The 12,772-nt window shown below is 35.1% G+C and overlaps 1 protein-coding gene across 2 annotated transcripts; it reads right to left on the reverse strand.

Annotated features, from left to right (window-relative positions):
- Nucleotides 1-2,006: 2,006 nt before the first annotated feature.
- On the reverse strand, nucleotides 2,007-6,195 carry LOC139695191 (uncharacterized). 2 transcript variants are annotated; one of them, XR_011702282.1, is made up of 3 exons: nucleotides 5,971-6,195; nucleotides 4,299-5,844; nucleotides 2,007-3,623 (listed from the first exon to the last, which is right to left on the reverse strand). XR_011702282.1 is itself a non-coding variant. In XM_071593861.1 (2 exons), exon 2 carries the CDS (start codon nucleotides 5,831-5,833, stop codon nucleotides 4,472-4,474), a length of 1,362 nt encoding a protein of 453 aa, XP_071449962.1. In that variant the 5' UTR covers nucleotides 5,834-5,844; nucleotides 5,971-6,195; the 3' UTR covers nucleotides 2,007-4,471. The 2 variants fall into 2 exon arrangements, 1 of the variants encoding a protein (XP_071449962.1); XM_071593861.1 differs by having other exon boundaries at nucleotides 2,007-5,844.
- Nucleotides 6,196-12,772: the final 6,577 nt, after the last annotated feature.

The raw sequence follows: 12,772 nt of genomic DNA on the forward strand, positions 1-12,772 counted from the left end.
CTGGCCATAAGTGAGGATGAATTTAAAAAAATATAAAAGTATATAACATGATGAACAGCATTAAACATAGGAACATTAATTATGATAAGAATGTAAATATATAGATAATAATGAAGCTTGGTTGTAGAAGTGAATGGAGAAAACTACAAGAAAAATGGAGTAGGAATGAGGGAAAAGAAAAATCCTGGCTGTCTTTTGAGGAAAGACAAGAGGATGGGAACATCCTATGGAATTATGCACAGAAAGGTGCCACGCATGGGACAGGTGTGAGATGAAAGGTATGATTAATAACAATAAAAATAACTGACGATACATTAGACACAACACAAAACACCTGCAACGAAATATGAAAACAAATATTGTAGTATTTCCCTGAGCAACTCCGGGTATATAGTGTATTGGCAAGGAAATGCCTTAATCTGCTATATCCGAACCAAGAGCACACAACAGCCCACCAGTGAAATTTACAATCACCTAATTTAAGATGAGACTTGCATGACTCTGTATTAAAACAGGGACTTACTGATGTAAATAATTTGCCCTAATATTTATATATATACCGCATCAAGCAAGCTGGAAGACATGTTCATTACAACTACTTTCAAAGCTGAAATTTTCTCACTTTAAAGTTGAGACACTAAAATAATATTTTGTAGACCACTTTGTTTGGTTACAATATGGTTTGATTATTTTGCAGAAGGGTTACTAGAAGTTATTTTGAAGTGAGTGAAAAAATAACTAAATTTATTGGAAACATAAAGAGTAAATGAGCCAAGAATGATGTGAATTATATCTAATATGCAAAATTTGTCATTTCTGTGGGTACTTCCTATCACATTCTGGTTCTCCCATCCTATATAATCACGCACACTGGAGACAAATGTAATCATCAGTGGTTGAGATGGAAAAACAGTAGGCATTCGTACGTATACTAGGGAAATGAATTTGTTGACTCAGGCGTAACTTTATGGAATTTGCATAACATATTGAAATGACATTCAAGCGGAAAAAATATGAGTTCTGCCGAGTAACAATAATAAGAGATAAACAAGATTTTAAAAGCCATTTATGACAAAGATACTAATGGAAAATGCAGAACTCAAGAGAAGAGGTCAAAATTGAAAACATCCTTGCTAAGCAGGATCCTATCTATACCTATCAAACCTCTCCAGGGTCAGAAGTGTAAAGTAACCACAATTTGGGGATAATGTAGAGGTATCTCCAGAAAGTAAAAAAGAAAAAGTAGAGAGCCAATGGCAACTAGAATAATTAAAGTATATGGAGCCATAGATGACAATCCAATAAGAACTAAATAAATGTAGGGAAAATAGTAGTAATCTAGAAATGATCAAAGAAAAATGGCAAATACTGGAAATCCCAGATATACTGTACACCACAGAAACATTTAATGAGACAAAGGCCTTGATGGAGAGAAGAATGGAAAATACAAGAACTGGAGAAGGGCAGAAATGCTACAATAAATTAAGAAACTTGATCGGAAAAAGATAAAAAAAGCAAGAGAAGAAAGGATGAAGTCCAGCTTAACTATTCACAAGGGAAATCAGCTCACTTAAAGGAATGCAGACCAAGCTTGATTGCCCTATGGGATAATAATGGCATTTTATGCCAGAAATGTATAGAAGAATATTGGAAGAAGAGCATTGGACGCTAGTGACAATGACGATAAGAAAAAGGACTTTCTTCTCAGGGCTGGATGGCATGCCAGAATGAAGTTTTTAAGGGTAAGCAAGGCTCCACAGATTGATGACATAGGTTACCATTAGAATTAATAAACACTGACACAGCTAATACCTAATATTTCTATTAGAGAAGAAACAATAATGCACTTTGAGAATAATGCAATCATCCCCATACCAAAAGCATAAAAATGGAAAAACTTGCTCGCAAAATATGTTTGATGATATATGAATGAAAGAGCACTAGAATAATCCACTGGATGCATGGATGGGAAAGCATAAGAAATAGAAAACCTATTCTTGCTCTCAAATGCACCATTGAGAATGCAGAAGATCAACCAAATTTTATTGAATTCATGCATCTGGAGAAATTATTTGACAATTTGGACTGGGACATATGATTACACTTTGTAAAAGTAATTCAATGACAGGATATCAACATACACCCTACGTACAGACCAAGAACATAGGTACCATACAAGAGAGCAGTGATTACACCTTACCCTATTGGTCACCAAAAGCTAGAGCTGCCCAGGTCACCAGCCAATGGAAAATATCCTACACATACATATTCAATATTAAATGGCATTAAAATAACACTGTAAATCATACATTAAATTTACTGCAGTATTGAGACTCAACCTATGATAAGACACCAGGGCTGCTCATAACTATTATAGTTATTGTGATGATTTCGGTAAATCTGTTCCTCATAAATGACAATGATTTCTTATTTCTAAATTAGACAAAAGAATATTACTCATGGAAGAACACCAAAACCTGTTAAAACAAAACATTGTCAGCAAAGGCATTTTAATTTCACAGTTAAAAAGGGTCCTAACTGAATAAATCTTTGGTGTAGCTCTTGTGAACATTCACAGAAACACTATAATTTACATATTTATTCACCACACTTCCAATGTTACAATAAGCTCTCTGACAGAAAATAAAACAAACATTTTATAACAATATTTCCTTAATAAAGCTAAAATCCTAACTGGCACAATAAAAAACATTATCTCAATTATTTCACTTATTTCTATGATATACCAATCAAAAACACAGCACATTGATACGATGAGCTAACGCTTTATGCAAAGAAAATTAAAATGGGCTCACCCTTCTTCCTACATTTCTCTTTTCACCCAGCTTTCCTTGGCATATCAATTTTTATGACTTTGTGGCAAATGCTTCTCTTCAAAATTGGTGGAACGGTCAATGGTCCACCTGAACTTCGGCTTATAAATTAGATAAAAATAAGCAGTTAAAAGCAATTGCGCTACAGATTTCAAAAAGCACACCAATATGCCCCTAGTATGTCCCCAAGCAGTTCATGCTTTCATCCCTCCAAGTAATTTTACGATGACAATCATGGTTTATCATAAGAGCTCCTGAGCTTTGACAAATGATTTGAAATAACTACCTTTCAGAAAATGTCCTCCCGAACACATGATAGCAACAGCCCTGGGAACATATAATGTTCTTGATTGTATATCACTTCATTTTCACTTAAAAATGGGAAAACCTATACCAAAATTCATTCGCAAAACTTGCTGTTTTAGGAGCTAATAAGTCCAATTCACTCACTTGATCCGTGGATTTTATCCCAAGCTAGCAGAAAGTGATGAAGACATATCCATGCAATCACTCATTATACAGATCACTCCACTCCACATGAGTGATTCGAACCACATTACTCAAAACTTAACATTGTTGGCAACGCAAATATCACTGATGTTTGTCAATAAAACAAAATGTCTCCAAGTCACAACGAGCACAAATTCTTCAAGAGTTTAAAAAAAACTAAGAAATGGGTGCCCTCTGCAAAATGCAACTTATAAATGGGTACTTTTAGAGAACAAACAAGTGTTTTCACGAGCTTCAACATCCACCTTCACTTGATGTATTTGCATCTTCTCAGAGGTTCTGTAAAACACATGATTATATGCTAATAGTTGATCTATGTTTAATAACAAGCAAAAGCCATTCTCGTTATATTAAAGGTTTTCCATGTATGCATGAGACTGACAAGTGATGATAGTGACTTATCACAAACAAAATTTGTAAAAGGGTTTCGCCAGAATGAAGGGTAAAAATCGATGTTCTTCACAATTTTGGAAGGCATTTTGCAAATAACTGAATAAACGTTCACACTTGCATTACACACTTGAATTACAACAGATTTCAGCATTATTTAGGCTTTATGAGGATTCATTTTGAGTAATATGTGTTATTAAGCAATGGTTCTCCCTTTTCCGTCAACTTACTTTTCACCATTACATCTTAAAAACTTAGTAACCATATACCTTAAACATTCCAGATTTTCATTTGCTCTCTTAAAACCAGCCGTGCTTTCACAGGTACAAGTAAAAATATTTTATAAATAATTTATACGATAAATGTGGTCAGCATATAGCATATTTAAACTCGTTAATGAATGCACAGCTAGTCCAAATGTTCAATTAAATCAGTTGCACTAAAATCATGCTGACGAAAAAAATGTGTGATTGATTTCAAAATTCATACCATATCAATTCCAATCACACGCATTTTAAGATCTAACACAGTAAAGCACATTCAAACATAAATACTAAACAGTACCTTCTAGTTCTTTGTAAACCGAGGGAATTTGGTTTTTCCATAAAAATGTCAGGTCCTGGGACTTGCATCCGTCCGAGGATTATTAAACCAATGAGAAGTCTTTCCTTCCATCACCCATCATTTTAGCTAAACCGAAATGACCTAAAAATGTATGCATATTGTACTGTTGGCAGCTAGCCATTATCTATACACCCAAACACACTTAAGCCTTTCTTCTGAATTGCCACAGCAACAGCTTGGTCCAAAAAGTCATCATGTTCAACCAGTGGCAATGGTTTTTCTACTGATAGTGACGGTTGTGTCTCTGTGTCTTTTATTGCGTTCCCACAAGGGCGATTCTCCTCAAAGCCTATCACCACGAGTTTTTCCTCGTCGTCCTCATCATAATCCAATTTAACGAAGCTGTCTACACTGTCTGTATTGTCCTCACTACTACTGCCACTAACTAAGCCATATCTATCGCTATTAAAACCTAAGGGGATAACACTGGATTCCATTTCTTGAGCCATTTCCTCAAGCCATTTCTCACCTTCACTACTGTCATTTAAATTAAACTTAGTTTTGGTTAGGTTGAATTTTGGTTGAAAACCATCCACTGACTGTCTCTGGCGAAAAGGATCACATGGCTCAAAAACTTTGACATCTGAGATCACTTGAGGTATGTTGCAGGCACGAGGGGCACTATGTGTTGTGGTGTCCTTAATATGCTCTAAATTATTCGGGATGGCTTTCAACCCAGGATTTTTGCTTCCATCATCAGTTTCTGATTCTTTAGCAGATTCATTTCCTGGAGTATTAGGGGGGTCAAATTCGTTTCTTTGTAAACCGTGGCTCTGTATTGCCATCAACACAGCTTCATTTTCAAAATTTTGGTGCGAATCATTGCAATTGGTGGGCTCATTAAAAACGTCATCCGCATCTTCTGGTAGAGGTACGAAGCCCATTTCTTCAAGAACTTTGTTGATAGTGTTATCCACAATACCTTGTGCTAGCTGTTTAGTTTGCCATTTCCTCACGTGAAGACTGGAGCGATTCACTGAATGTAAAAATGATTGAAAACAACATGATGACGTCTTGGGTGATGCATGGGAAGGCTCTCTCTCAATAATAAGGTGAAGAGGTGGTGTTGTGCGCTTAACTTCGGCGCTTTCATCTTTATTGGGGACTTCAAAAGTCGTAGCATCCTCTTTGATTACTTCTTCGATATCTTGCAACGGACTGGGGCACTTCGTGGAGCATTTATCAACGGGCGAAGTTTCATCTGGTAATGATTCCATTGTTCTTTCTCCAATATAATTTTCCTCATTACCACAACAAACAGCACTTAAATTTTTGAATTCAACAGGAACTGCAATACTCTCACTACGGGTTTCTGAAGGCAAGTAGATCTTCCTCTCCTTTTCTCTGAGATGATACTTCCCCTTAATTTGCCATATATAGCGGGCCTTTTTCAGAGGCCTTTCGTTCTCGTCGTCTTTGAAGGCTGCTTGATCTGTACTGGAGGATTCGCCTTCGTCTTCACTTGACCTTTCCATACTTGGCTTGGCTGTAACATATTAGAAGTTTCAATTTAAAATAATTAAATAAACAAAACAACTTTCTCTTTCAAACATGAATTTAACCATGGAAGCAACGTGGAAAAGCCTTATAAATTGGTAGAATTACACTTCACCTCGGTGTTGCTATATTAGTGGCCATATTGGTAAACTGAACTTGGCCCACGAAAAGCTGGCCCACGGGGGTTATTCCCAAACGATGGCGGCCGTTGTTGCTAATTGCTCAAGGATGCCATTATGGCACGCACTACGTGAAATGGCAACAGCAGCCATTCCGTAAAAGTCACCGATGGCATTTCTAGATAAATATATAAAGTGTCGTTCTAATGCTGACACTCAGTTTACACTACCGACCCGCCCACTGTACTCTTAACGACTGTACTCCATTTTCTTTGGGTAACCCGTTCAAAGGTGGCGATGTTTTACAATGAAACTACGTCGTAGTTAAGAGAGATAACGCTGACATCGTATTATTGCCGCGGAGCTTGAATAACGTCTTCGGTAAAGTGTAAACATTTTGTCCTCTTTATTAAATGGTCTTAACATTAGGAAATCACAAAGGTGATACTCTTATCGCATATAAACACCAGTATTGGTGAGAGTAAAAATAAACTTAACATTTCCACCATAAAGGTCCATTTCCACCACTTTATGGTGGAAATGTTAAGTTTCTTTCTACCCTCATAATGAAGGAATTCCACAAAGTTAAACCTGAAACTGTCATGTTTACCAGTATTGGTAGTGACATATCCATGAAACATAATTACAAAATCACAGAATAAATTAATTACTTCAAAACTGAACCCACATTTCACTGTATATGCAATGCAATCAAAAGTAATGCAAGTTTTAAAGGTAGGTAGCAGTAAAAATTTCCAAAGACTACCATATTTTCGAGGAAATCCCTCTGTAATCAAAGAATAAGATTATATTACGGTATAACTATCTGCCTACTCAGTTAAAATCAGACTGTATCCAGAGTTTCAACAATTAGGGAATATATCTGGATACTTGCTCATCCACTTTACTCATTGAATGTATTCTTTTGTGACAATCTTCATCACATTTAAGAGCTTATGTTTATATGTTAAATAATATTTATATTGAAAACATTTAATATGGATGTATCAGTTTTAAAAATGAATAAAGTATTATTATTATCCCGAGATTATAGCATTGCAAAAAATTATTGGCCATTAATTCTCATTTTCTAGAGTGGAATAACTAAGTAAATAACAACTACTGCGTGTTAATACATAAATTATCGAGTAAAGGCATCGTAATGAGACAAAGAGATGGGGAAAAACTGATAAAACCATAAAAAGCAGGAACCGGAAGAGAAAACGTGCTTATTTATTACAGTTTAATATGAATAATACCACCACAAAGTAAAAATATAATAAAAGAACAATGCATAAATAATTGAAGGGAAAAACCCTTGTTATAAAAGTTGGCCCTTGCCGGGTCATGATAATAAAAAAGAATAATTCCAAATAGCAACCCTATCTGTAAAAGAAAAGAAGAGTATTACACTTCATAATTTCACAATAACATATGACCCCATTTCAAATAAATGTCTACAGAACGTACAGAAATACTAAAGCACAAGTCATCCGTTATTTGTGCTATTAGAACTGCTCATACAAAAACTAAAGAAAACTATTTTTTTTAAATAAAGAATTCCAAAAGTAACTTTAAGAGAGTAAATATGACAGTAAATAACAGAAGAATAAGAACAAAAATAATCAACCTGCAGAATAATGAATGACAGGATATTTAAAGTTAATTTATAAGTTCATTTCATTCATCTCTTTACGTAAATGCATAATGGACGCCTAGGTGATAACTGAAAAGGATCACCATCATCATCTTCGATTGTTCCCCTGGTTCCCTTTATGGCTCAACATCTTTCTTCTATTCTAAAGGAACCATTGAAGTGTTTTGAAGTATTGAAACCATTGTCCCCTTTTGTAAATTTCATTACTCAAATGTGTTAATTTTTTTCCTTTCTTATTTAATGCTTTCAATATCTCAGCTGGAATTTTGTCAAATTCTGTTCTTTTCCTATTTCTCATCTCTTTTAAAGGTATTTCTTCCACTTCACATGCAAACATATCATACCCTCTTCCATCGCCAACCATCTTGTTGTCTTTCTCTAGTTCCAATCCACCTTCCATTGATCTCTACTGAAAGAAAAAATTAATCGATTGCTTCAGACAGTATTTGGGTACTTAAATATAACAACTGTCCATTGTGCTCGGATAGAGTCAATTCAATCCCAGTTCCAGTGATGCCTTGGCCCATAGCAGAAAGAGGTTCTTCAGATGGACAAGTTGGGTTTTGTTTGTCATCATCCAAAGGAAAATATAAAAAGGCATCTGATAATATATTTGTATCTTTAAAAAGGATGAACCTCAGGAAATGTCTGCACCTCACATGAAAATATATATATATATATATATATATATATATATATATATATATATATATATATATATATATATATATATATATATATATATATACACATATATATATATGAATACAACTTATCCTATTCCCTTGTTGCCTTTAAAATCAACTTATTTCTTTTGTTGCCACTAGGTTCTTCTATATTGTATCCGATATCTTCTTTTATAAAGAGGTTAAGTCTATCAAAAGATGAAAACTATCATACTCAGTAATTTCTTTGGCCTGGTTGAAAACCAAATTATTATCTATTGCTGTTTACAATGCGATTGCGATCCTAACAACACTGAAAATATTTTCAATAGGGTTTAGATAAATGTTATTTTTTTTAGGGTTTCCTCTGTGAATGTTTTGAATAGCACAGCAAGATTGCCACTTTAATGATAGTTAACAACCCATCTAGAGTTTAGTTTAGTAGTTAGACAGCAGTTTCACCATTAGGCACTGGTGGTGCAGACTGAGTGGGTCGGCCTAGCATCAGCTGCCACAGCTGCGGGCGAGAGTGAAATGCAGGGTATTGGCTGCAGTACAGCGATGTGGATGGTAACAGGAACCACCACATTATTTGCACTAGAATATGCAGCCTAATTTTTCTAGTTAGATAGTACGTGATTTATTTGCAGTCCTCCATTTCATTGTTCTAACCGTTTGCGGTATTTAAATATTTCAATTATTTTCAGTTTTTTACTATATTTATTGTTGGTCTTATTTTCAGTTAATTATTTAATTTTATAATTTTTATCGATTTACTGCTTGTATTTTCTCCAATATCCCCCACCCATCCTTTGCCCATTTATAAGAGTACGGCTGGGGTGAACTCTTCCCATTATATTTATACGGCCGTAGTTACCGTTCGCTTTGTACATATGCAGCCTTGTTTTGCATTCAAAATACAGCCGAATGGAAAGATATGTGCTGCAATAAACCAATCCTAGGATTAAAATACTAAACAAAAAACCCATCTAGAGAAGGAGGGCAGGTTACTTTACTCCTTCCCAGGAGCTCCCATGATTGGATTTTGGTTAGGGTTGATGTCCAGTGATCCACATAATGACTTTCATTTTTGACTGCCAACTTCAATGGTTTCTTGTACTTGATATCCACAGCCTCAATCAATCTATCAGAAGTAGAATCAAAATCCATTAAAAAATTGCAGTAGCTTCTTGCTACCCATCTATGCCTCAATCATCTGCAATATAAAGACAAATAATAATAAAAAATACAAAAATATCAATGAAAAAAGGAAAATATTTATATCTCACCTCTACTAACTGGCATATACTCTTGCAGCAATGTGATTACTAAATATTTGTACATTTTCTGGAATGATGTTGGGGACAGATAAGTCTCTGTGGCGTTAAATAGTCTATATAAATGGAATATGATTAAAGTTAAAAATACAATGTACTTTAACTAATGAATGCCAATCAGGGTGTTAGTGAAACAGAAAGCCATTTATTATGCACAATTTTGAAGTATGATAATGTTAAAATGTTGTTGTTTTATTTATTAAAACTTTTATATCATGTGTGAGAGAAGTAAACTGAAGACTACAGAGGAAGGTTAACAAATCAACAGCTAGTAATATTTTCGTGATAGTATCATATCAGTTATTGTCAGTATTAATTGACCTGTTATGTCATTGGACAACACTTGATAAAATCGCATTGAAAAGCAAACAACATAATATGTATTTACAACGTTTATACACATATTTAAGCTAACATAATAAAGTTATGAAACGCCAATGTCAAGGTGTTACAATAAACCACTGTCAAGACATTGTATCAAAGTTTGAATATCAGGCATTAAAAGTGCACAATAAACAACTAACATTGTAACGGCAATTCACTTACAGAATCGCTCATATAAGTAAAACGTCTAAAATTCATTATATGCAAAAATTCCCTTATCATTATACCATCCAACCATGAGCCAAGGGTGGTAAAAAGCTATTACAATGGAATTGTTCTGGCATTAGAATTACAGAAGAAACTTATCACTAATTAACATTCTCATACGTATCATATGACTATTGAGCATAGGAAATAACTTTGTATCATTAAAAATGTTATTCCAGGATTGATTGTCAAATAGTTTGTTAGGTATGAAGCTTATTACATAACTTACTTACATCTCAATACCCATTGGAAAGTTATATCGTTTCCCTCCTCTTGATTCACAGTTGGAAATGCAATACCTTCAATGAGATGCGGCAAAATTCAGGAATTTTCTCGGAAAAAATAGCACAGAAATTTTGAATTCTCTGCAAGCTGCCAGCATTCATTTCGAAGTGAAATTGAATCCCCACCAAATCGTCGAAGCGTGGGAAGGTGCGACATTTCTCCTAGTTGGGAACTACTCTCAAAGGTGGCAGGGTTAAGGTCCATCAAGGAGGCGATCAGTGACAACGGCTGCTGACAAAAGTACCAACATTACAAAGTATGTGTTCGCACTGACTTTTTTTGAAATACCATAGACTAACACATTTCTCTGCGGTCGTCATTTGTCTTTATTGTCTGTCAATACTTACTTCAAGCGTTAAGAAACTCATGAATTAGGGGCGTTGATTTGGCTGATTTTTATCCACCTACTACAGAATGAAAACGATAGGTTGTAGTAGTTTTTGGGAGAAGGCTTGGGGCATCAATTTAACCATTTCGTGGTTCACGACGAAGATTTGGCAAATCGATGTAAATCTACTATTTGACGAACTATGACTTCATAACGTTATAAATTCATTACGTTTTGCGGAATAGATCGTGAATTTCATTAGTTTAATACATTAAACAAAATGCCATTTTGCACAAAAGGAGTCGTTTCCCCCACTAATTTACACACATTTATTAATTAAGAGAACTACCATCGATATTTCCGACACGTTTCCGCGCGTTTTTTAAGACGTAATGAAAATGACAAAACTTTAATGTGCGTCTCCTTTGTGATGAACTGCCCAATTAGAAGTTCATTTATTTAATGCCTTAAGAAAGACGAGTCCAATTATAGTAGGTGTAAACATGCAATGATAATACTTAACAAAGTAGTACCGAGACTTTATTTCATAATACATATAAGGGTAGACTATATCACATACCACAAACTACAGATGATATAACTAATCATAAAATATGAGGCATGCGACTTATAAAGACGAAACCATGAGTACAGAGAGCCCTCCGTAGTTGCTCAGTGAGTATTAATAATCCACATTTGCAGTTTTTCAATCGCTAAAAATTAATTTCAACCAATGCTAATAAAGAAATTTGACAGCTAAGAAACGAGAGAACGTTGACAAATACTAACTTCTTTTTTATGAAGTTAATCTCTCGTATAATCTTCGCATACATTTCCGCAGTTTGTTGGTATTGCTGAAAATATATTTACTGTTCCGACCATGAGCGAGTAAGGGCTATCTTCAGTTCACTCAAATGTCACGAGGGCTTGGTGATCCCCTTAAGTCGTACTAAATCATCTCTTTACAATCACGCATTTTATCCATAGCTATTGGGTTTCGATCACGTGAAAATTAACCATCATGAAAGTTAAGTGAACTTACAGTAGGATCATAATTCTTCGTCTCACTTAAGATTACCGACTTATCAAATCCAAACATGTTTTGTTAAACAAGAGATATGAAGAACCGCGGGACGACAGAGATTAGTCAATACTAGAATTAGATGAGCAAATCAAAGGTTTCTTATCCCTACACAATGATCGTGACATTATAATCGGTGGAGATTTCAATGTCCCATCTATTGACTGGAGCACATGGTAGTTTTAAAACGGAAGGTAAAGACAAAGATGTCTGCGAATCGCTATTGAATTCTTTTACGTTGAACTCCTTGCCACACTACCAACTATGGGGGACAATATTATTGATCTGCTGGTGATGAATATTCCCGAAAAAGGTTTATCTACAGAAACTATAATAGGAATTAGTAACCACAGGGTTCTCGTATACTTACGGAAGTAGCACCGTATAGACGTCTCTTGAATAAGCCGCTGGTAGATTTCCCAGGGATTGGAAAACGGCTAACGTAATATCAATATATAGAAACGGAGACAAGGAGTAGCCGAGCAATTACAGACCTATTTCCCCCAATCCATTTCGTGCAAGGTTTTGGAACACAGTTGTTAGTTTGATCCTGAGATACCTCAATAGTCCGGAATTTTTAATGAAAAATTACCACGGGTTAGGAGAAGGTAAATCCTGCGAGAGACAACTTGCGCTTGTTCATGATATTCTTACTTCGGGAGAGAGCCAGGTTCTTACTTCGAGGTTCCAGTGGACGCGATTTTTCTGGGTTTGTAGAAAAGCCTTCGTCAAGTACCTCATTGTAAACTACTCGCAAGGCTAGTAGCATTTGGCATAGATAAATATACACGGGGTTTGATAAAAGACTTTTTGAATGGTCGGTTGCAAAGAGTAGTCATAGTTGGAGTTAGCTC

This window comes from Hetaerina americana, unplaced genomic scaffold, assembly GCF_022747635.1.
Source record: "Hetaerina americana unplaced genomic scaffold, ioHetAmer1.1.p SCAF_6, whole genome shotgun sequence".
Lineage (NCBI taxonomy): Eukaryota > Metazoa > Arthropoda > Insecta > Odonata > Calopterygidae > Hetaerina > Hetaerina americana.